This window comes from Trachypithecus francoisi, unplaced genomic scaffold (assembly GCF_009764315.1).
Source record: "Trachypithecus francoisi isolate TF-2019V2 unplaced genomic scaffold, Tfra_2.0 Lachesis_group6, whole genome shotgun sequence".
Taxonomy (NCBI): domain Eukaryota; kingdom Metazoa; phylum Chordata; class Mammalia; order Primates; family Cercopithecidae; genus Trachypithecus; species Trachypithecus francoisi.
This window is the reverse complement of record NW_022681471.1, coordinates 118,701,809-118,726,242: the sequence shown is the minus strand read 5'-3', so window position 1 is coordinate 118,726,242 and position 24,434 is coordinate 118,701,809. Positions and strand designations below refer to the sequence as shown.

Genomic DNA, 24,434 nt, shown 5'->3' with positions numbered 1-24,434 from the left:
CTCTCGAGTAGCTGGGAGTATAGGCATGCACCACCATGCCCAGCTAATTTTTTTTTTTTTTCATAGAGACGGGGTCTCACTATATTGCCCAAGCTAGTGATCCTCCTGCCTCAGCCTCCCAAAATGTTGGGATTATAGGCATGAGCTACCATGCCCAACCCTAACTCCATTCCTAATTGTCACTTAGCCTACACTTTCACTTCATTGACATTTGTAGGCTGACATCAAGCAGATGAAGATAGCATTGAAACAGTGCCACCATTTACCCAACTGTCCTGTCAGTCAGGAAAAGCACATCCCCACTGGGTCTCAGAGCTCTCGGCCCATTGTCTTTCCACTGTGTGACCACACACACAACCAGGTAAAATATTTACCTGCTTTGTTCAGGAGGCTGTCCTTGGCTCTCTAGTTTCTGATGGGACCCCATTTTACACTCTCAAGCCCCCTTATCCTTGTTCTTTGATAGTGTCATAGCCTCTAAATATATCACAATTATTAATATAATTAAGTACTTATTTCCCTCTATAGGGAAATTGTTTAAAGCCTGCCTTCCCCCAAGAGGTGGTCAGGTCTGAAGGCAGGTTTATTACAGATAACAGGCTCTTGGGCCCATCATGTAATAAAAATTAACATGGGGACAAGCAGATTTCCCAGACAAGGCTTTTATCTTGGGGCTTGTGCTCGAGTGCAGGGGAGACACCAGAGGTACAAGGACCCTCAAGCTGACTCCCTGAAAAGGTGGTAGGGATTTTTTTTATTAGGCAAACACAGGAATTGGTATCATGGGTAGGGTATGCAGGCTGGCCTGTGCAAAGCACCTAATGGGTAGGGGACGCTGGTTAGCATATCCAGTTGTGATGGTTATCTTGAGTAATGGGCCACCTGGGGGTCTGGCCAGCAGTAACAAGGCTGCAAGTGAAATGTTCAGGGTTCCTTCCCTTCCCATGATGGGACACTCTGCGACCTCAGTTTGATGTTTAGATTTCCTAAGGCCAGTTCCTGGAATTATTTTAAGTAAAAGGCATGGTTAAACATTATGAGAGCACAGAAGAATGGCTATTTTCTTTGTAAGCCTAGAGCCTTATCTAAAACCGATTGTCAGCCAGGCAGTGGTGTGGGTCTTGTGATCAGTGAGGCAAGAAAAGAAGAAAAAAAATATGTGAAAAAGGAACTGAGTTCCTTTTCTATTCTATCTGAGGTTACTCCCCACTGCACCCCTGGCACCTGACACTGTGAGAGGCATTTGAACAGAGTGACTCCATCTTGAATAGGGGCTGGGTAAAATGAAGCTGAGACCTACTGGGCTGCATTCCCAGGAGGTTAGGCATTCTTAGTTACAGGATGAGATAGGAGGTTGGCAGGACTGGTATCACAAGACACAGGTCATAAAAACTCTGGGCCGGGCGCGGTGGCTCACACCTGTAATCCCAGCACTTTGGGAGGCTGAGGCAGGCGGATCACGAGGTCAAGAGATCGAGACCATCCTGGCGAACACAGTGAAACCCCGTCTCTACTAAAAATACAAAAAAATTAGCCGGGCGTGGTGGCGGGCGCCTGTAGTCCCAGCTTCTCGGGAGGCTGAGGCAGGAGAATGGCGTGAACCTGGGAGGCGACGGAGCTTGCAGTGAGCGGAGATTGCGCCACTGCACTCCAGCCTGAGAGACAGAGGGAGACTCCGTCTCAAAAAAAAAAAAAAAAAACTCTGACCATAAAACAAGATGCGGTATAGAAGCCAGCCAAAACCAAGATGTTAACAAAGTGACCTCTAGTCATCCTCACTGCTCATTATACTCAAATTATAATGCATTAGTGTACTTAAGAAATTTCCACTAGCACCATGACAGCTTACAAATGCCATGGCAGTGTTCAGAAGTTACCCTATGTAGTCTAAAAAGGGAAGGAACCTTCAGTTCCAGGAATTCCCACCCCGTTCCCAGTAAACTCATGAATGATCTACCCTTTATTTAGCATATAACCAAGAAATAACCACAAGTATACCTGGTCAGCAGCTTGCGCCGCTGCTGTGTCTATGGAGTAGCCATTCTTCTGTCTCTTTTACTTATCTAATAAACTTTATTCTATGGATTTGCCCACATTCTTTCTTGCGTGAGATCCAAGAACCCTCTCTTGGGGTCTGGATTGGGACCCCTATTACCATGCCTGGCTCAAGGAACATTTGTTGAGAATGATTGATAGTAACTTTCTATGTGCTCATGTCTCACTCTTGTTCCAGTACGTGTATTCTAAACAGTCTTGCTACTGTCCTGTGCCTCCCTACATTCCAAGTTCAAGGAGACAGGATGGTTTATTGTTTCTTAAGTGCTCGTCTTTGTCTTTCTGGTCCTGTTTACATGCATCATTAGTCCACAGGAAAGCACTCTGTTAAAAGTGACTTTAGAAATCACAATCATTAAAATTGAAAACTTCCATTTAAGCCAGACTGGCTACCCCTTTGTGATGTTAAAAGTGTTGCCTCCGAGCTTCCAACCCCCTCTCTATGAGGCCTATTCCAGCTTTTAACCTACCATGCGTGTGGGCTTTTCCTTTGGAGCCTCCTGTGATCTTCAAGCTATAATTTTAGCAAGCGGGGTCCTAAAGCTCTTTAATTTTTTTGTTTACCAGAATTACTCATTTCATTTTTGTATGTGCTTGGTAGATGAATTTTCTGTGGCATCTTACAAAATAAGGCCGTAATACCTTATGGCATTAAAAAAAAGTGTGGGGGGGCGGGTGGGCAAAACCACCACAAATAAATTAACTAAACAGTTAAAATATTTAAATTAGTATTAGAAAGCTTAAATGTAAGCAACAACTAAGTCATCTCAAGCACATCCAACAGGAAAAATTAGAAAGTATACTAGATAAGAATGTCAGGGAATGGGGTAAGGACTGGGGGAGGTGAAGGAGGTGCTGAAAAAACACATTCCTCAACACATCACAGCCTTGAGCACATCACATCCCCCCATATGCCTGCCCGACACAAACACATTAAGAAAAACAACACCTGGAGAAGCTCCAATAAGGTTACAACCGTTTGTAAAAGTGCAGGAACCAATAAGAAGGCTGCTAAAAGCATAACTTCACATTAACATGTAAACCAATTGTAATGCTGTAGCCTAGAGAGATGCCTTGTTCCTCTCTAACCTGACAAGTCCTGTTTACCTCGAGCTATAAAAGCAAGCGCATGCATGTTTGGGGCCCTCTTGTATGTTGTAGAACGGAGGGACCAAGTTCAAACTTGCATTAAAGATCCTTGCCGCTTGGCTTTGACTCTGGACTCTGGTGGTCTTCTTCGGGGAATAAACGGTCTGGGCATAACAGTGCAGGGCTGGATCCTGTCTTTATTTGAAAATTTGATACTGTGTTCAAATGTGAATTTTTTCATTTTGATTTTTTTTTTTTTTTTTTTTGAGACAGAGTCTTGCTCTTGTCACTCAGGCTGGAGTGCAATGGTGGGATCTCAACTCACTGCAACCTCCGCCTCCTGGGCTCAAGCAATTCTCCTGTTTTAGCCTCCCGAGTAGCTGGGATTACAGGCATGGGCCACCATGCCTGGCTAATTTTTCTATTTTTAGTAGAGACGGGGTTTCACCATGTTGACCAGGCTGGTCTCGAACTCCTGACCTCATGATCTGCCCGTCTTGGCTTCCCAAAGTGCTGGGATTACAGGTATGAGCCACCACACCTGGCCTAATTTTGTCTTTTTTTTTTTTTTTTTCCTTTTTGTGGAGAACGGGGTCTCGCTGTATTACCCAGGCAGGTCTCGAACTCCTGGGCTCAAGCTATCCTCCCGCCTCTGCCTCCCTGAAAGCTGGGATTACAGGCGTGAGCCACCGCGCCCAGCATCTGGCCTAATTTTGATTTTTTAAAATAATATTGCATTAAAATATTACTGATCCTTCTTCAGAAGTTAGAATTACATATGACACAGCAATTCCACTCCTAGGCATATACCCCAAAAGAATGAAAAACAGGCACTCCAACAAACATTTGCATGTGATTGTTCAAGTATTACTATTCGCAATAACCAAAAGGTGGAAACAAATTGTGGTATATTCATACAATGGAATTTTATTCAGCCATAGAAAGGAATGAAGTTCTGACACATGCTACAACATGGGTAAACCTTGCAAACATCATGCTAAATGGAAGCCTGACTTGCCAGGGGCTCTTGGTCTCTCAATGCAATAGAAATTGACATGGGGTCAAAAGACTTTTCCCAGACAAAGCACGCAAAGGGTAGAGGATATAGGTTAGCATCATCTGGTTGTGATGATTATCTCGAGTAATGGGCCACCGGGTGGTCTGGCCAGCAGCAACAAGGCTGTAAATCAATTAATTATTCAGCATTCCCTCCCAAAATGGGACACTCTGCAATTGGCTCCCTATTTTGGATCTCCTAAGGCCAGTTCCTGGAATTGTTGAAGTAAAAGACATGGTTAAGCATTATGAGAGCACAGAAGAACAATCTAGAAAGGCCATTTTCTTTGTATGACTAAAGCCTCGAGGTTAGCAGGTATAGTGTCAATGAGGTAGTAGTATGGGTTTTGTGAGCAGTGGGAATGCATGAAAAAAATGTTCTAGTGGAGATGAGCCAAAGCCAAGCCCCCTTCCTACTGTCTCAGAAGCAGCTAGACACAAAAGACCACATATATTGTATAATTCCACTTATATGAAATATCCAGAATAGAAAAAGCCACAGAAATAAAAAGGAGATCAGTGGTTGCCAGTGGACAGGTGGAGGGGAAAATAGGGAGTGACTGCTAGTGTGTACAGGCATTTATTTTGGAGTGATGAAAATGTTTTGGAAATAGTTAAAGGTGGTGGTTGCTCAGCATCAGTGAATGCAACCAAATTGTTCACTTCAAAATGGTTAATTCTATGTTATGTGAATTTCACGTCGATTAAAATGTATATATACAGGTTGAGCATCCCTAATCTGAAAATCCGAAATCCAAAATGCTCCAAAATTCCAAAATTTTTGAATGCCAACATGATGCTAGAAGTGGAAAATTCCATACCTGATCTCATTCCAGAAATCACAGTCAAAATGCAGTCGAAACTCTGTTTCATGCACAAAATTATTTAAAATATTGTATAAAATTACCTTTAGGCTATGTGTATAAGGTGTATATGAAGCATAAATGAATTTCATGTTTAGTCTTGAGTCTCATCCCCAAGATATCTCATTGTATATGCAAATATTCCAAAATCTGAAATTCAAAACACTTCCAGCCCCAAGCATTTCACATAAGGGATACTCAAACTGTATTACTGATCTTGATTCCTGAGCTTTTTGGAACCCCCTTAAATTTTGTGTCTGAGGCAAAGCATTACACTCCCAAGTGTCTTGGACCTATTCAATTTTACTTTTACCAGGAAATAAACAGGGTGAGAAACTGAAATGATCTTGGACCACACACAAATCTGTGGCTGAGTTCCAGGTAACACAGTGACTCATTTTCTTACTCAAAATTACTTACGGCATGTCCCTGCCATCTTTTCCATACATCACAGCAAAGGCACAGTGACCTGGACTCTTGCTCGTCATCCTAACATCCTGATCCACTGGACAAAATATGAACACACTTTCTCCCCAGCGAGGTTGTTGGGAAAAATTTAATCAGCTACAGATATTTTAAGTACCAAAGGCTGCCTCTGGAGGGAAAAGAAAACTACCCCTCTGGTTCTGGTTCACAGAAGTATGTATTATCAGATTCCCTGTGAGGCTTTACATCCCATGTTTGCCGGAGAACAGAGGGATTCTGTAAGAGTGTAGTGATTTCTTCAGATAGTTCCTTCATCTTGCCTTCAATTATTTCAGATGCTTAAAAGAAAAGAATATAAATATTAGCAACACCAGGAACGGAATAATACAAGTATTTCAATATCTGCAGCTAACCTCTGCACCATTTTGACTTGCTCCAAAAGATCTCCATGTTTGAGGAAAAACTAAATAGACATAGCTTTGCATCTTCCCTGATGAACATGAAGAGATCTCACAGGAAAGCAATGAACGCTTTACAAGTCTTCCAAAAGCTGCTGTCTCTGCTAAAGAACAGCTTATACAAGTGAAGGCCTGCCATAGTGCCTAGGGCAATCCAGGCACTATCTGCCACTGGGCATAAATTTACTGAAGCTATCCAGGCTGGTATTCTAATAGTGCATAATAGTGCAACGGAAAAATAAGCTGCCCTTGGACACTAAGCCTGTCTCTTGCATCTCCCTACAAAGAAATCAAGTACTATTTTATTTTATTTTATTTCATTTCATTTTATACAAATCCAAGGAAATCTGCTCTTCTATGAGTGGCCTAGACCAGGGATCAGCAAACTCTTTTTGTAAATAAAGTTTGATTGGAACACAGCCATGCCTGTTCACTTACATACTGTCTATGGTTGCTTTCCTGCTACAACAGCAGAATTGAGTAGTTGCCACAGGAACTGCGTGGCTCATAAGCCTAAGATATTTACCCTCTGACCTTACAGAAAAAGTCTGTCAACCCCTGACCTAGACTATTATAACTGTAACCACAACAGCCCCCACGTATACATTTATAGGTGTACTTATATATTTTTTTCCTGGTCCAAGGTGCATTCCATTTTCCCCAAACACTAACTCTGGACAGCACCATGGGCTGTCATGCCTGTCCTGCTAACTGCCAGTCAAATGGGAGCACCTCAAAGGAGCAAGATCCTGTGAGGCAAGTCCTATAATATCCTCCTCAATACCAAGATGAATACAGCTTGTCCATGAGAGAATGAACAATCCTTGAAGATTCCATCTTACCCTCACAGGCAGTCCCCGTTATTCCCAGTCATGTATTCGTTTCAGCTTATTTCCAACTCAGCTATCCTTGGCTCTGAAAAGCTGTCATCACTGGCATCACTGTATCTATCACTAGATTAAAAGAAGAACTAATTTAGCAAGGTATAAAAAAAAAACCTGGACAATTATTCAATTTGCAATTTCAAACACATTCCATATTAACCCCTTAGTATTAGAGAAAATACTAAGGAATATTCTTTTAGCACTTTCTAATCACCACAGGAAGAGGTCAGTCCAATGACATGCAATGGCCTCTTTCTTTGGTCAGAGAAACTGATCACTTGTTTTCATCATAAACTGGAAGTTACTTATTCAGAAAATTTTAAAATGCATTTCAATTTAGACTGAAATTTATAATCTTCTGAAGACCCCTGATCATTTCTAAACTTGAGTGAAAGCCTTGAAAGTAGATTGCCTTCCTGCCACCTTAGCTATTGCTTGCTTTCTACTAGATGTGTTATATTAACAAACTGATTTAAAATGAAAGCCTGAGTTGATGGACCCATTTATTTTCTGTGAATCTACTCTTGTCATACTAGGGCCTAAATCTCAGTCCATCTGAGGTTGAGCATCACTTAGTCCTACTCCTACTGATGTCGATTTGTTCTTCAGTGTAATAACATAGCATACGATATTATCTGGATTTTCAGTTTGTTTGTTTTTTTCATTCTTCACTCTTCTGATGACAACTGTTTCCTTTGGCAATGAGGGAGTTCAGGACACACTACCCCAAAATATGGCATCTTGGCATATTGCATATCGCTCATATGCCTAACATATTTACTCTCTAACCTTACACAAAAAGTCTGTCAACCCCTGACCTAGACTATTATGACTCTAACCATAACAGCCCCCACGTATACATTGCATGAAGCTGAAGGAATTTGAGACAGCATGTGCAAGAAGTTCTCTCTGACCTTCCTCTGACCTTACCCCCCTGAAGCAGGTCATAACACCCAGGAGGATTTTCTGACCTTCTCTGAAGCAGGTCAAAAGGTCCTCAGGTGAGAGGTACCCCCAACACCCATAACCAGAGGAACGAGCATCCTTTATCTCTGAAGACACAGGATCCCAGGGAAGAATCTGAATAAACAGGCCTTACTAAGTTCCCCTACTATATTACCATGAGATCACACTCTTTTTGCTCTATTATAACTCTCCATGAGTCTCTAGTCTTCATCAGGTCTGTTTTAGAAATACTAGAGTTTACCCGTTTCTTTGAGTCTTCATTTCCTTATGAAGGTTCCCATAATACTTAAATAAATTTGTATGCTTTTCTCTCTCTTTTTTAGAAATGGGGCCGGAGTGTGTGTGTGAGGGTGGGGAGGTGGTGCCTCACTGTTGCCCAGGCTAGTCTCCAACTCCTGGCCTCAAAGGATCCCCCCACCTCAACCTTCCAAGTAACTGGGATTATAGGCACCTGCTGCTGTGCCCAACTATATGCTTTTTGCTTGTTAATCTGTTTTTTTGTTATCAGGGCCTTGGCCATGAACCTACGATGGGTAGAGGAAAAACTCTTTTCTTCCCTCTAGCAACATGAAAGGACTAGAGAACAGTGAACACAGCTGCGTATCCCTGATTACATTAGCCAAATGCTATAATTATTTGCAGCTGCAGTTTGGCTTTTGGCTCTATGTTTTAAGGACCACAGCACCTCCCTAGATCCAGATCTGTGCTGGCCTCTGTGTTTCAGGATCACAGCGCCTCCTCATTACAGAGGAACTAGTCATCTACAATCAGCAAATTGCACAGGAGCTTGAACTTGGTGGTCATGAGGACTAAGACATGCATATTGGCTCAAGACCCAGAAAACACCCTGCAGTGCCATTAAAAATGTTAACATACTCTCTACACTTGCCTTGAAATCTTTTCTCCTTCATATCATGTTTTCACTATGATTTTAGGTCAGCAGCATGAAAGTTTTCCCTTCCAACATTCTCATAGGTCCAAGAGTTGGAGAAATAATTTTCACAATCATGCAAATTTCAAAATTAGAAATATATGGAATGTCCTGATTACCTTGAGTCACAGATAGTATTCAAAATAGGACCAATTATTGACATAAATATTGCCAGGTTGGGTTCCCTTAGAAATACACCTTCTTCATGAGATAGCTCTGCAACTCAACTTTCCCTCTGAGCTGTGGGCTCTGTTTGTGGCTCCTCTTACTCAGTTCCAAACAAATCAGCACACTGATCCACTCCACTAGAGTTCTACTGATCTATGGAGATGATATTACAAGGAAATGTTTAATGCCTGACCCATCCCCAGCCTTGGCCAAACTTTTGCTGATTTATAGCAATAAAAGTCTGAATCCCCAGCCAGGCGCAGTGGCTCACACCTGTAATTCCAGCACTTTGGGAGGCCAAGGCGGGCGGATCAGAAGGTCAGGAGATCGAGACCATCCTGCCTGTCATGGTGAAACCCCGTCTCTACTAAAAATGCAAAAAACTAGCCGGGTGCAGTGGCGGGCGCCTGTAGTCCCAGCTACTCGGGAGGCTGAGGCAGGAGAATGGCGTGAACCCCAGAGGCGGAGCTTACAGTGAGCCGAGGTCGCACCACTGCACTCCAGCCTGGGCGACAGAGCAAGACTCTGTCTCAAAAAAAAAAAAAAGTCTGCATTCCCTAACAGGTGAAATGTTACCTTTTTTTTCTTTTTTTTTTTTTGAGGAAAGGGAACAATTGGAGAAACCCTATGCTGATAGACTAGAAAAGAAAGATTTCACTCTAAACATACTGACTGAATATTAATAAATAAACAAAATAATAGACAAATCTGTATAGACAAAAAGACAATCTGTTTCCTGATTTGCATGCTCACTCCCTTCTCTGACTTTTGAACAAAAACAGCGTAGGTGGTGGGGACGGAGCACTAGAATAAAGAGAGGAGACAGAAGATTCAGAATTGGCAGAAAAGACAACATATGTTAGATAAACATATAAAACAACATACCCTGAAAACCAATCAAGTAGAAAGATACCTCCTAGTTAGACTTTAGTTCAGAGAAATCACTTCTACTGGTACATAGGAATAACTGAACAATATTTGGGGGAAAAAAACAACAGCCAAAAAAGTTGATACATCCTATCCATGCACTCTCCCTGCTCAAATGAAGAATCCTTCCTGGTTCCATGCAACATTTTGTCATACAATTAGCCAAGAAAAGGGATTTGGAAGTTGCACTCAACTCCCTATCTGAGATGAAATGAAGGTCAAGGATGTTCAAGTGACTTACTTCGCACATAGATCCTTCAAGGTGAAGCCAGAATTCCCATTATACTAGCTCAGGGCACAGGGTGGGGTTTAAGCTTGCTGCAGGTAGGGCAGTAGGACCCACTAGGGCATGTCCCCTAACACAAGTGACAAGGGCCAAAGAACTGAGGAAACTTAATTTGCTTGGGTGCCAGATTTTACACCCACTTCCTTCCCCATCTCCAAGCCTAGGGAAGAATACAGTGGGCTCATGTCTTCCTCCGACACTCCTGGTTATACTATTTATGAGCCACGTACCTTTGGACAAGTCATTGACTTCTGAATCTAGAAAAAGTGGCAATAATACCTCCAAACTCACCAAAATGTTTTGAGAGTCAAATTAAACTGTATAAACTTGCTCTGAAAACTATACAAAAATATAAGATGTTGCTATTGATGGGGGTTATATATTCATAACTTGGTATCTCCTCAAAAAGTCATGGAAACACAAAGAACCAATAAAAACTGCTAAGTGGGCCGGGCGCGGTGGCTCAAGCCTGTAATCCCAGCACTTTGGGAGGCCGAGACGGTGGATCACGAGGTCAGGAGATCGAGACCATCCTGGCTAACACCGTGAAACGCCGTCTCTACTAAAAATACAAAAAACTAGCGGGCGAGGTGGCGGGCGCCTGTAGTCCCAGCTATTCGGGAGGCTGAGGCAGGAGAATGGCGTAAACCCGGAGGCGGAGCTTGCAGTGAGCTGAGATCCGGCCACTGCACTCCAGCCTGGGCAATAGAGCGAGACTCCGTCTCAAAAAAAAAAAAAAAAACTGCTAAGTGTATGATTTTCTGAATTGTTTCCTATGCCAAGTATAATTTCCTACCCACATTAGCAAGTGGACTTGGGTGGGCCTGTTTCTAACCTAACAGCTCTCATTTCCTATCTGATGGCTGTCTGCCCCAAGCTCTGCCAACACATCCAAATGGCACAGGCTGAGTTTAACAAAATGAAACTCAGCTTGAATTTATTCATCTCCAAGGTTAACGACTGGGTTCACTAATTGTCTTTCCTATGTGTTCAGAGACTGGGGGTAGGACAATAAAATAAACCATGACACTCAAGAACAGAATTATCAAAATATACGTTACTGCTGAACTTGCTGATTTTAGGACATTCATCTGCCAATAAAAAACAATGCTAGAAATAAAACGTGGGTCATCTGAATGCAGACCAACAGTGGCTCTTGCACATGCAATAAAATGTGAGTGTACTCTGTGCTGCATATGGGCTGTGAGCGCTACTCTATGCTGGATTCATTTCTGTTTCACACAGAACAAACAAGTCAAAAGCTAGATATATCTGGGTATATTTTCATTTCATTCAAGACATCCAGCTGTATCTTAGGACTAACCTATCTTTTTAAGTAATCTTTTACACACACAAACACACACACATGTTTCTCACAGGGAAGAATTATCAGATATTAGAGTCTTGCATGTTAAATTGTATGAAGTGGCATAAAATACAGACATGTCCCTATATGTCTTGTTACATTTGAACAGGGGAAATTTTTAATTTATTTGTTTATTTAAGACAGTGTCGCCGGGCGCGGTGGCTCAAGCCTGTAATCCCAGCACTTTGGGAGGCCGAGACGGGCGGATCACGAGGTCAGGAGATCGAGACCATCCTGGCTAACACGGTGAAACCCCGTCTCTACTAAAAATACAAAAAACTAGCCGGGCGAGGTGGCGGTGCCTGTAGTCCCAGCTACTCGGGAGGCTGAGGCAGGAGAATGGTGTAAACCCGGGAGGCGGAGCTTGCAGTGAGCTGAGATCGCGCCACTGCACTCCAGCCTGGGTGGCAGAGCAAGACTCCGTCTCAAAAAAAAAAAAAAAAAAAAGACAGTGTCGAGGCCGGGCGCGGTGGCTCAAGCCTGTAATCCCAGCACTTTGGGAGTCCGAGGCGGGTGGATCACGAGGTCAAGAGATCCAGACCCTCCTGGCTAACACGGTGAAACCCCGTCTCTACTAAAAATACAAAAAACTAGCCGGGCGCCGTGGCGGGCGCCTGTAGTCCCAGCTACTCGGAGGCTGAGGCGGGAGAATGGCGGGAACCCGGGAGGCGGAGCTTGCAGTGAGCCGAGATCGCGCCACTGCACTCCAGCCTGGGCGAAACAGCGAGACTCCGTCTCAAAAAAAAAAAAAAAAAAAAAAGACAGTGTCTCAGTCTTTCACCCAGGGTGGAGTGCAGTGGCATGATTTGGGCTCACTGCAACCTCCGCCTCCCAGGTTCACGCAATTCTCCTGTCTCAGCCTCCTGAGTAACCAGGATTACAGGTGCCCACCACCATGCCCGGTTAATTTTTTATATTTTCAGTAGAGACGGGGTTTCTCCATGTTGGCCAGGATGGTCTCAAACTCCTGACCTCAAGTGATCTGCCCGCTTCGGCCTCCCAAGAAGAGAGGAACATTTTTAAACTGCACTGTCCAATATGGTAGCCACAAGCCACAGTGGCTATCTAAATTTAAATCAGTTAAAATGAAATAAAATTTAAAATTCCATTCCTCACTTGCACCTGTCACACTGCAAGTGCTCAGTAGCCATGTGTGCCTAGTCCCTACCATATATGATACTGCAGATTATAGAACATTTCTATCAGTGCAGAAAGTTATATTGGATAGTACTGATCTAAAAACAAATGAATAATGATTTTTAAAAAGCAAACTACAGTCACCATGCAATGGTCCTTGTCATTTCCTTTAAAAAAATTTTTTTGAGACAGGATCTTGCTCTGTCACCCAGGCTGGAGTGCAGTGGCACGATCACAGCTTACTGCAGCCTCAACCTCTGGACTCAAGCAATCCTCCCACCTCAGCATCCTGAGTAGCTGGGACTACAGGCGCACGCCACTATGCCCAGCTAACCTTTTATTTTTATTTTTTGTAGGAATGGGGTCTCACTATGTTGCCCAGGCTGGCCTAGAACTCCTGGACTGAAGCAATACTCCCACCTCAGCCTCTCAAAGTACTGGGATTACAGGTGTGAGCCACCATGCCTGGCCAAAAGTTTTTTTTAAAGGTCTATCTACCATTAATTAAAATCACAGCAAATATCTCTTATGCATGCATGTGCCTCCCAAATCATGAAAACTCTCTTTTTAAAAAGTATTTTAGGCCGGGCGCGGTGGCTCAAGCCTGTAATCCCAGCACTTTGGGAGGCCGAGACGGGTGGATCACGAGGTCAGGAGATCGAGACCATCCTGGCTAACATGGTGAAACCCCGTCTCTACTAAAAAAATACAAAAAACTAGCCGGGCGCGGTGGCGGGCGCCTGTAGTCCCAGCTACCCGGAGGCTGAGGCAGGAGAATGGCGTAAACTCGGGAGGCGGAGCTTGCAGTGAGCTGAGATCCGGCCACTGCACTCCAGCCTGGGCGACAGAGTGAGACTCCGTCTCAAAAAAAAAAAAAGTATTTTATGGTACCTTTCTTGCAAGGCAAAACCAAAATCACCAGCAGCGACACAGAAGAATCACTATACTGACAAGACTTTACCACAATGGTCAACATATAGTTCTTTTCTTTTTCTTTTCTTTTCTTTTTTGAGACAGAGTTTTGCTCTTGTTGCCCAGGCTGCAGTGTGATGGCATGATCTCAGCTCACCACAACCTCCGCCTCCTGGGTTCAAGCGATTCTCCTGCCTCAGCCTCCCGAGTAGCTGGGATTACAGGCATGCGCCACCACGCCCAGCTAATTTTGTATTTTTAGTAGAGACAGGGTTTCTCCATGTTGGTCAGGCTGGTCTCGAACTCCCGACCTCAGGTGATCCGCCTGCCTTGGCCTCCCAAAGCACTGGAATTACAGGCGTGAGCTACTGCACCCGGCCCCCCACCTTTTTTTCTCTTTTGAGACAGAGTCTCACTCTGACACGCAGGCTAGAGCACAGTGGTGTGACCTTGGCTCACTGCCACCTCTGCCTCCCAGGTTCAAGCGATTCTCATGCCTCAGCCACCCAAGTAGCTGGGATTACAAGAATGCACCACCACACCCAGCTAATTTTTGTATTTTTAGAAGAGACAGGGTTTCGCCATGTTGGCCAGGCTGGTCTTGAACTCCTGACCCCAAGTGATCCGCCCGCCTCAGCTTCCCAAAGTGCTGGGATTATAAACTGGGATTACAGACCCACAGTGCCCGGCCAACATGTGGCTCTTGACAAACGAAAGGTTTGTCATAGTGAAGTTTGCTTGTCAAGGACTTCTGGTTCCCAATAAATTCCCCACATAAGAAAACAGATATTCCAAGGTGCTAGGGAAGGGGTATAGGAATGCCTCCTAGAGTCCACCTTTACACTACCCCAAGGCAGCTGTTAAGCCATTTCTTCTCCATTAACAGAAAGAGGTGGTTGGAATTTAAAGATTTTAATGGCATTATTAGGATTCCCAGCATGCATGAGTTCCTTACAATACTTTATATTAAAATCCGTTTCCTGTGACACAGCATGTTTTAAAAACAGGTTGTCATGTACACAGTTTTCCCCAAAGCAGTGTTACTATTATACTTATTTCCTTCACAAAGGGCCCCTGGAAGCCATAAAATATAAGAGCAATGGAACAAAAACCTAGTCTGCTTTGAATGAGTTTTGTATTTCATAGTAAACAGTAGAATACCACCCAGGCAGGGTGGTAAAAGCACACAGTAGTCTGTAGTACTATTAACTCCATTTCTGTCTGGCATCACACCATCCACACTGCAGTGCACCATGATCTAGTTAAAAGGAGCACCTTTTAACCAACATTTATGCCGCCCCAAGGGAAGGTGTACTCAAATGTGGTTCATTAACAATAATTTACCCTAAAAAATATCTCAAGGTATGGAGTTGAAGTCAAACAATCACAGGGGTGAACGTTTTTTTAAAATGTTTAAAAGAACCGTTCAAAAGAAAGCAAAATAGAATCTTTTGTTAATTTCAGTTCACTTTTGCTTGAAGTGTAACAAAGTGGGGAAAGTGGCATTTTGGTAGCAGTTGAGTTTATAAAGCACCACCTCAACTGTTCCTCACAGCGACCCTAAGGAGGAGGATCAGGAGGTTTAGGAGTGGTGACTTGGACAAAATTACTCAATAAGCAGCAGACCCAGAAGTCAAATCCATAGCATCCACCCTACTTGTCAATACTGTCCCCACAGAAATAAAATATTTTCGTACCACATGGTGCAAGAATGGCCCCTGGCAACATCAACCATGCAACTCAAAAGTCAAAAAGCAAAGTGATTCCAAGTTTCAAACAGTGCTGGAAACAGAATGTGGGATTTGTGCGAAGGAAAAGAGTACCTTACTCTCCAAGTCCAAGAGACAGCAGAGCCACCCAACGTAAGAGAAGCATGCCTGGGAGGGTGAAATGCACCCTCTGTGAACAATGGAGGAGCCACTCTCACCTGCGATTCACCACCTTGTCACCTCGGATTCACCTCGTTCACCTAATGATTCCGTGGACAACCATTCTAATAGGATATAGATCCCTATTCTCCTCTCGCTAAGCAGGTCAGGAACATGAAGAGGCAACAGGCAAAACCCTCTGGGGAGTTCAGGGAACTGCAAGCTGTTCCATATGGATTTGTGTGCATTTTATGCTATAAACCAAGGGAAGCCATGGGGGGATTTTAAGTTCCAAAATAATGTGGGGAGATCATTCCAACAGCAGAAGACGGGTTGGGAGGAAGCAAGCTGGAGGCAGAGAGACCAAGTAGGAGGCTTTGCAGTAGGCAAGAGACAGATACTGGAACTAAAGGAAAGTAATAATAATAGCATCATCATAATAATTCCCATTTAAGTTCCTACCATAGACCAGGCACTATGCTAAGTGCTTTACATTTAGTGTGAAACTTAATCTTCATTTCTGCCATGTCAAGTAGGGACTATTACCATCCCCTTTTTTTTTTTTTTTGAGACGGAGTCTCGCTCTGCCACCCAGGCTGGAGTGCAGTGGCCGGATCTCAGCTCACTGCAAGCTCCGCCTCCCGGGTTTACGCCATTCTCCTGCCTCAGCCTCCCGAGTAGCTGGGACTACAGGCGCCCGCCTCGTCGCCCGGCTAGTTTTTTGTATTTTTAAGTAGAGATGGGGTTTCACCGTGTTAGCCAGGATGGTCTCGATCTCCTGACCTCGTGATCCGCCCGTCTCGGCCTCCCAAAGTGCTGGGATTACAGGCTTGAGCCACCGCGCCCGGCCAACCATCCCCTTTTATAAAGAAAGCGATGCACAGAAGAGCAAGGTCACAGGCAGCTGGGAAATAAAAGAGCCAGTTTGAGCTCGGTTGACTCAACTAGAGTCCTGACTCCGGGCCATACTCCCTTGCAGCATGGCAGAAAATAGACAAAAGACGGAGTGAATGCCAACAACAAGAATTGACAGCACCTGCTGGATGAGGGAGGAGGAATCTGAGCTTCCCCAGGGGAGTCCAGGCAGGTCACACTGTGTGGGTGATGGTACCACTTGCAGGAAGATATTAATCTTAATGTTAGTTAATCCTGGCAACCTGGGAGCATTCCCTGGGTTGCAACCACGAAAGAGAGAACAAGCTCTAATGCCAGCATTTCCCACACTGCTGGGACTGTACGCTTGCAGGACTGGGCCCTTTCCTGGATGGGAAGGTCTGTAGCTGAAGACCCCTAGAAGAAAGTCTATGGATGCAGGGGAGGGGGGTAGCATTGGAGGTATGAATGTAAGGAAACTACGAAGTGGTATGTTTGGGCAGTTTTCCAGGAAGTAGGCCCACAGCTTTGATCACAATCTCGGAAGTCTGTCACCTCCCAAAATTTAGAGAACAGTTATACTACCTGATGAGTCCCCAGGTCAGGGAACATGTTCTTATTCAAGCGCTTATTCAAGCACTCAGCACAGTGACTGGGATAGAATAAGCTTTGACATAGGGGGTGTGTTGAGTGAATGGTGAAGTGTGCAGTCATTAAAATTGAACTTTATGCAACTTGGAAAAATGCATATGAGGTGTTAAGTTCAAAATACAAGCTTCTGTAATTAATAAAGAATTTATGGTGCTATTCCGAGAACATATGAATATTCTGTTTCTTACAACTTTCACCCAGTGGCTTTACCATTCACCGACGACCCTTATTTGAATCCGTTATTACATTGGAGATGATGTCTACATTTTTAATTGGCTTTTTTTTTCTTTACTTTTGTATTTTCTGAGTATTATTATGGACGCATGGAATTTCAGAAAATGAAATGTGTTGTAATCTAATACTGTCATTGTTCTTTTTGATGTTCAAATTGTCCAAAATAAGGCCAGTGGGAGCCCTTTCAATCTGGCTTCTTTGACCTTGGAAAAACTCCTACCCCATTCATTTTCAGCTGTTCTTTGCTTTAAACACAGCAATATGTTCCAGGCTTATCTTGTACTCTCCCTGCCCCAGCCCTGGAATCAACCGTTTCTTCCAGGAGCCCTAGTTCATTTCAAATTTTTGGTATTTAAAAACCAAAATGGCCGGACGCAGTGGCTCACGCCTGTAATCCCAGCACTTTGGGAGGCTGAGGTGGGTGGATCATGAGGTCAGGAGTTCAAGACCAGCCTGGCCAAGATGGTGAAACCACATCTCTACTAAAAATACAAAAAAATTAGCCAGGTGTAGTGGCAGGCGCCTGTAATCCCAGCCACTTGGGAGGCTGAGGCAGAGAACTGCTTGATCCGGGAGGCGGAGATTGCAGTGAGCCGAGATCACACCACTGCACTCCAGCCTGGGTGACAGAGCGAGACTTGTCTCAAAAATAAATAAATAAATAAATAAATAAATAAATAAATAAATAAATAAAACCAAAATAGAGAAAAATGTTCCTTTGCAAAGGAGATCTCCAGACCGTCACTGTATCACTCTTTCATCTTTTCTGTAGGTGTGCAAGTTTTCAAAATAAAAGAGTTTGGGGGGTGTGTGTATATATATCTAGATAGATAGATAGATAGATAGACTCACTATTATTATCACAACCACAGAAAGAATCATATACAGGTATAGGCTCACAGGAAATATTTGAAAATGAGCACAGTAATTATGTTAGGCTGGTGGGTTTGCGGGTGCCTTTTTTTTTCTCTCTCTCTCTTTTCTAAATTTTCTTTTTTTTTTTTTTGAGACGGAGTCTCGCTCTGTTGCCCAGGCTGGAGTGCAGTGGCCGGATCTCAGCTCACTGCAAGCTCCGCCTCCCGGGTTTACGCCATTCTCCTGCCTCAGCCTCCCGAGTAGCTGGGACTACAGGCGCCCGCCACCACGCCCGGCTAGTTTTTTGTATTTTTTTTAGTAGAGACGGGGTTTCACTGTGTTAGCCAGGATGGTCTCGATCTCCTGACCTCGTGATCCGCCCGTCTCGGCCTCCCAAAGTGCTGGGATTACAGGCTTGAGCCACCGCGCCCGGCCTCTTTTCTAAATTTTCTATAATGCTACATGTAGAAGTCAACAGAAAACAAAACCATCCCAGGCTAGAAGTCAGCATGTTACTTAGCAGGAAAACCTCGATAATAATATTGTCACAGAAGAGAGACCAGAGACAATGGTGAATGAAATGGGTTCTTTCTCACTCTGACTGTTGCCAGAACTCAACAAATATAGAGGGAAGGGCTAAGCACAGAGGAGAGAATGGACTTAGATCCTAGGGGCACACAAAGGAAAGAGGAAACCGGCTCCAGGTGTGTACTTCCTTTAAAGACTCTCTTATTACAAAGTAGTTTCAGCTTTTGGGTTTGGTCTGAAACAGTCAAGCAAATACAGTGAATCACTGAGTACCTTTCCCTCCTATTGTTTTTGTACCGCCCTGCTTCCTGTTTTGCCACAAAAAGATGATTTATCTGCACAAGAGACAGTAATTGCTGGATGGAGAGACATGGAATCCAAAGTTCCAAAACCAGAATAAAATGCTTCTCAAATGACTCAAGATTCTCGTTTTATGCTTTAAAATGTTTCCCAAAAAGCTGCATTTCTGCGAACTGCAAACTGAACCCCATCTAAGTTTTTGCTTTCTGATATACATCAAGCACTGTCCAAGGAAGAGAGTTTTACTCTGGTCTGACAAATAAAGACTGGATGTTGTGCCTAAACTTGGTGTGTAGTGATTGCTCCTAAGAGCCTTGCAGGCAGCCACAGAGACACACATGCCAAAAAACAATCTATGAACTTTAGACTCTGATCCTTCTCTCGTTGCTTAAAAATGGAATGCTAGGCCTCAGGCCAGGCACATTAGCTCATGCCTGTAATCTCACCACTTTGGGAGGCCAAGGGGGGCGGATTGCTTACACCCAGGCGCTTGAGACCAGCCTGAGAAACAAAAACAAACAAACAAAAAAAGGAATTCCAGAAAGAGATTAGACGCTCTGTTTCTAGATTTAAACAAACAAAAAAACTTGCAATGACAAGCACCTTCATATATTCTCCTGAAATTTATTTCTTATAATTACATGAAGCAGTCTCATTCTTTTATATTATGTGTCAGCAAGACCATGCAAATTTGTGGTTGCCTTTTATACGTGAAACGAATTGTTTAGATACCAGAGGAGAGAGATCAGCAAATAATTGCAATGATTTATTTAGTGGACCATTATTTCCCATTGGATTTATTTATTTTCAAAATGGTTTGTTAGTTAGACTCACGTAAAAAAAGAGTTAACAGCAGGCCTGAGGCTGCTGTCTTTCAAAGGGCCTGCTTGCAGGGGTAGTTCTTGGCTGGTGTCTGGGAACGTGGCTTTCGGAATGTGTGCTCCATTACTAACTGATAAGGTCATTTTGCTGGGCTTAGGCTGTTATACAAACAATGTGATCTATGGTGAACACCTGCTTTTCCTCTGGCAGTCTGGAATTTTGGTGGTTGCCAGGCAGAAAATGCCTATGCGACCAGCCCCCAAAATACCCCTAAACTCTGAGTCTCAAACTGGCTCATCTGGGCAGAAACATCACATAGGCATAGTTGCATTTTCACTGCTGGAAGGAAGGCGACCTCCATGTGACTTATCACAGGAGAGAGAGCATAGGAAACATGCAAATGAATTTCTCCAGACTCCACTTTCCCATTACTGATCTTGCTGTGCATGTTTACTTTGCCACCGTAATAAATATTAGCTATAGGCCTGGGTGCACTGGCTCACGCCTATAATCCCAGCACTTTGGGAGGCAGAGGCATGTGGATCACCGGAGGTCAGGAGTTCGAGCCCAGCTTGGCCAACATGATGAAACCTCATCTCTACTAAAAATACAAAAATCAGCTGGGACGGCTGGGTGCGGTGGCTCAAGCCTGTAATCCCAGCACTTTGGGAGGCTGAGACGGGAGGATCACGAGGTCAGGAGATCGAGACCATCCTGACTAACACTGTGAAACCCCCTCTCTACTAAAAAATACAGGCCGGGCGCGGTGGCTCAAGCCTGTAATCCCAGCACTTTGGGAGGCCGAGACGGGCGGATCACGAGGTCAGGAGATCGAGACCATCCTGGCTAACACGGTGAAACCCCGTCTCTACTAAAAAAATACAAAAAAACTAGCCGGGCGAGGTGGCGGGCGCCTGTAGTCCCAGCTACTTGGGAGGCTGAGGCAGGAGAATGGCGTAAACCCGGGAGGCGGAGCTTGCAGTGAGCTGAGATCCGGCCACTGCACTCCAGTCCGGGCCACAGAGCAAGACTCTGCCTCAAAAAAAAAAAAAAAAAAAAAAAAAATACAAAAAACTAGCCGGGCGAGGTGGCAGGCGCCTGTAGTCCCAGCTACTCGGGAGGCTGAGGCAGGAGAATGGCGTGAACCGGGAGGCGGAGCTTGCAGTGAGCTGAGATCCGGCCACCGCACTCCAGCCCCAGCGACAGAGTGAGACCCTGTCTCAAAAAAAATAAAAAATAAAAAATAAAAAAAATCAGCTGGGCGTGGTGGCGGGCGCCTGTAATCCCAGCTATTCGGGAGGCTGAGGCATGAGAACTGCTTGAACCTGGGAGGTAGAGGCTGCAGTGAGCCAAGACCACACCATTGCACTCCAGCCTGGGCAACAAAAGTGAAACTCCATCTCTAAATAAATAAATATTAGCTATGAGTACAGCTATATTCTGATTACTTTCAGCAAATCACCAAAGTGTGGGCAGTCTTGGGGGGACCCCCCTAAACAAGACTCTTAGTTTGATTTTGCATGTATTTTTAAATAGCTCATAAAAACCTAAAAAATGCTGTCCTGAAGCTATTGTGCCCTTGAACTGACCACAACAAGCCTAAAACCAGGTGAAACTGGTCTTCCTAACTGCTGCCATTCTGTAGATAATGAAGTCGCTGAGAATTTAGCTCACTAGCTGTAAATCCCAAAATAATAGTCTTACTGCAACTTCCCAGGCCCTAAAAGATAAATGTTCTCCGCTAGGCGGAATGCAGAGGTTACAGCTCAGGTACGCTTAACTCGAAGCCAAGGATTTGTACACTCCATGCTTTAAAGACATTGGCCATACACGTGCCATACAGTTGAATATCATCAGCGCCAACTTCTGGGAAAGGAAGTCATTATTCTAGTGTTCGTATTCCCTGTCACATTTTTTTTTTTTTTTTTGAGACGGAGTCTCGCTCTGCCGCCCAGGCTGGAGTGCAGTGGCCGGGTCTCAGCTCACTGCAAGCTCCGCCTCCTGGGTTTACGCCATTCTCCTGCCTCAGCCTCCCAAGCAGCTGGGACTACAGGCGCCTGCCATGTCGCCCGGCTAGTTTTTTGTATTTTTTAGTAGAGACGGGGTTTCACCATGTTAGCCAGGATGGTCTCGATCTCCTGACCTCGTGATCCGCTCGTCTCGGCCTCCCAAAGTGCTGGGATTACAGGCTTGAGACACCGCGCCCGGCCGGCCCCTGTCACATTTTTTAGGGTTGATTACAAGCGGTAATCTTGTTGGACAGAAATACAGCCCCAACTCAGCTCACATTAGAGCCTGGCATCAGAGGAGTCATTTGCTTTTCAAAGCTCACTAATCCCATGGAGCTGGGCAGAGAGGAGTGGAAGTGCAAGATTCCTCTGGAATCCTGGTGTCTATCACTGGATTAATTCATAGTCACCATCCTTAGTCGGAAAACTCTCTGAAATGTGTCAAGATTAGACTCCCCTGCTACCTGCATTTGTTACTTTAATGGGTAATAAACAACCCCTGGGTGCAAGGGAGCCAGGACGATAAAGATAAATAAGATGCTGGCCGGCCTTAAGGAATGTACCAGTTTGTGGTTGATGTACATGGGAATTCCCTCAGTGTCATGGAAGCCTACTAGTCAGCTATAATTCCAATGTCAGCATCAGAGTTTGGTTAAGAGGTCTTTCCTTCTCTCTGAGACATACTATATCTCACTCAGGAGTCACTAGCAATCAGTCAGTTTTCTCAGAAACTACTAGGAAGCTTTTTTTTTTTTTTTTTTTTTGAGACAGGGTCTTGCTCTGTCGCCCAAGCTGGAGTGCAGTTGTGCAATCTCAGCTCACTGCAACTTCTGCCTCCCAGGTTCAAGGGATCGTCCTGCCTCAGCCTCCCTAGTAGCTGAGACTACAGGCGTGTGCCACCATGTCTGGCTAATTTGTGTACATTTAGTAGAGACGGGGTTTCACCATGTTGGCCAGGCCAATCTCGAACTCCTGACCTCAGGTGATCTGCCCACCTCGGCCTCCCAAAGTGCTGGGATTACAGGCGTGAGCCACCACACCCTGCTGGACGCTCTACCCAGAGACCACCACCCGCCATGCGGGAATTGGCAGGCCATACAACACACAGGTGGGCAGTCCACACGAGCCAGACGGGATTTGTATATTAGTTGGTATTTGCAAACAGCCAGATAGTTACAAGTGAATTATTTCTTCCAGCTATCTAACTTGTCCCACTATCACCTTCCTTTCGGTGTGAGAATCTAGAATAATGGGAATTGTAAAATGGCTGCAAAGGGTCACAGCCCACATCCGACATGGGGCCACATTAGGACGTCCAATCAGTGGCATAAGCCGTGCAGTCTCAGAACATAGGAAGCTCTTCTTCAGATGAAATCTCTCTTGCCGAACCATGGCACATGAGCCAGATAAAGTGGAGCTGCTCAGCTGAAGCAGGAAAGAGCCCAGAGCCCCCATGGCCTGCTTTCGCAGCAGCCCAGACTCCAGTTCCGAGGGCCCAGTTTGAAAGTCAGTGCACTGAAAGGGGTGAACATTAATACAGTAAGATGCCCAAACTGCAAATTATGTGAAGCTGTTCCCATATGAACATGTGGTGAAAGGAAATGCTAGAGAGCTGTGAGCTTCTCCTAGCAGGTAATGACACAAATAAGTAGGGTTGTGTAACAAGCACACACATGCACACCACACACAGATCCTGCCAGCCCTCAACAGCAACACTGCAAGGGTTGTTTGCCAGAATGAGGGTTGGCAGTGGTAATCTTCTGAACAACATATATCTGGTTATTGTGGTAATAACCCCACCAAAGTCTATGATATTCTGGATGGTTACTTCTGCTTTTAAAGTTATTAGGTACAATATTCTTGGATGAGAAGAAATAAAAATAAACTCTCCCCAAACTAGTATTTAAATGTAATGAAATTTTGGTGGGGCACAGTGGCTCATGCCTATAATCCCAGCACTTTGGGAGGCCAAAGCAAGCAGATCACTTTAAGGTCAGGAGTTTGAGACCAGCCTGGACAACATGGTGAAACTCTGTCTCTACTAAAAATACAAAAATTAGCCAGGCGTGGTGGCGCACACCTGTAGTCCCAGCTATTTGGGAGGCTGAGGCAGGAGAATCGCTTAAACCTGGGAGGTGGAGGTTGCAGTGAGCTGAGATTGCACCCCAGCCTGAGCAACAGAGCAAGACCCTGTCCCTAAACAAGCAAACAAATAAATAAACAAACAAATAAACAAATAAATAAATAAATAAATAAAAATTTCAACTAGGCCGGGCGCGGTGGCTCAAGCCTGTAATCCCAGCACTTTGGGAGGCCGAGACGGGCGGATCACGAGGTCAGGAGATCGAGACCATCCTGGCTAACACGGTGAAACCCCATCTCTACTAAAAATACAAAAACTAGCCGGGCGAGGTGGCGGGCGCCTGTAGTCCCAGCTACTCGGGAGGCTGAGGCAGGAGAATGGCGTAAACCCGGGAGGCGGAGCTTGCAGTGAGCTGAGATCTGGCCACTGCACTCCAGTCCAGGCGACAGAGTGAGACCCATCTCAAAAAAAAAAAAAAAAAAAAAAATTTCAACTAAATCCCTAAGGAATTTTTTATTCAAACTTGATTTTTAAAAATCATTGTACAGCCGGGCGCGGTGGCTCAAGCCTGTAATCCCAGCACTTTGGGAGCCGAGACGGGCGGATCACGAGGTCAGGAGATCGAGACCATCCTGGCTAACATGGTGAAACCCGTCTCTACTAAAAATACAAAAAAAACTAGCCGGG

The 24,434-nt window shown here is 44.6% G+C and overlaps 1 protein-coding gene across 1 annotated transcript in view; it reads right to left on the bottom strand.

Moving 5' to 3' along the window:
* Nucleotides 1-4,045: 4,045 nt before the first annotated feature.
* Nucleotides 4,046-24,434, bottom strand: part of CTPS2 (CTP synthase 2) — a 136,733-nt gene continuing 116,344 nt past the window's right edge. The window contains 2 exon segments of the mRNA XM_033200893.1: nucleotides 4,046-5,827; nucleotides 6,790-6,900. Coding sequence (XP_033056784.1) covers nucleotides 6,831-6,900 — 70 coding nt within the window. The 3' untranslated portion in view covers nucleotides 4,046-5,827; nucleotides 6,790-6,830.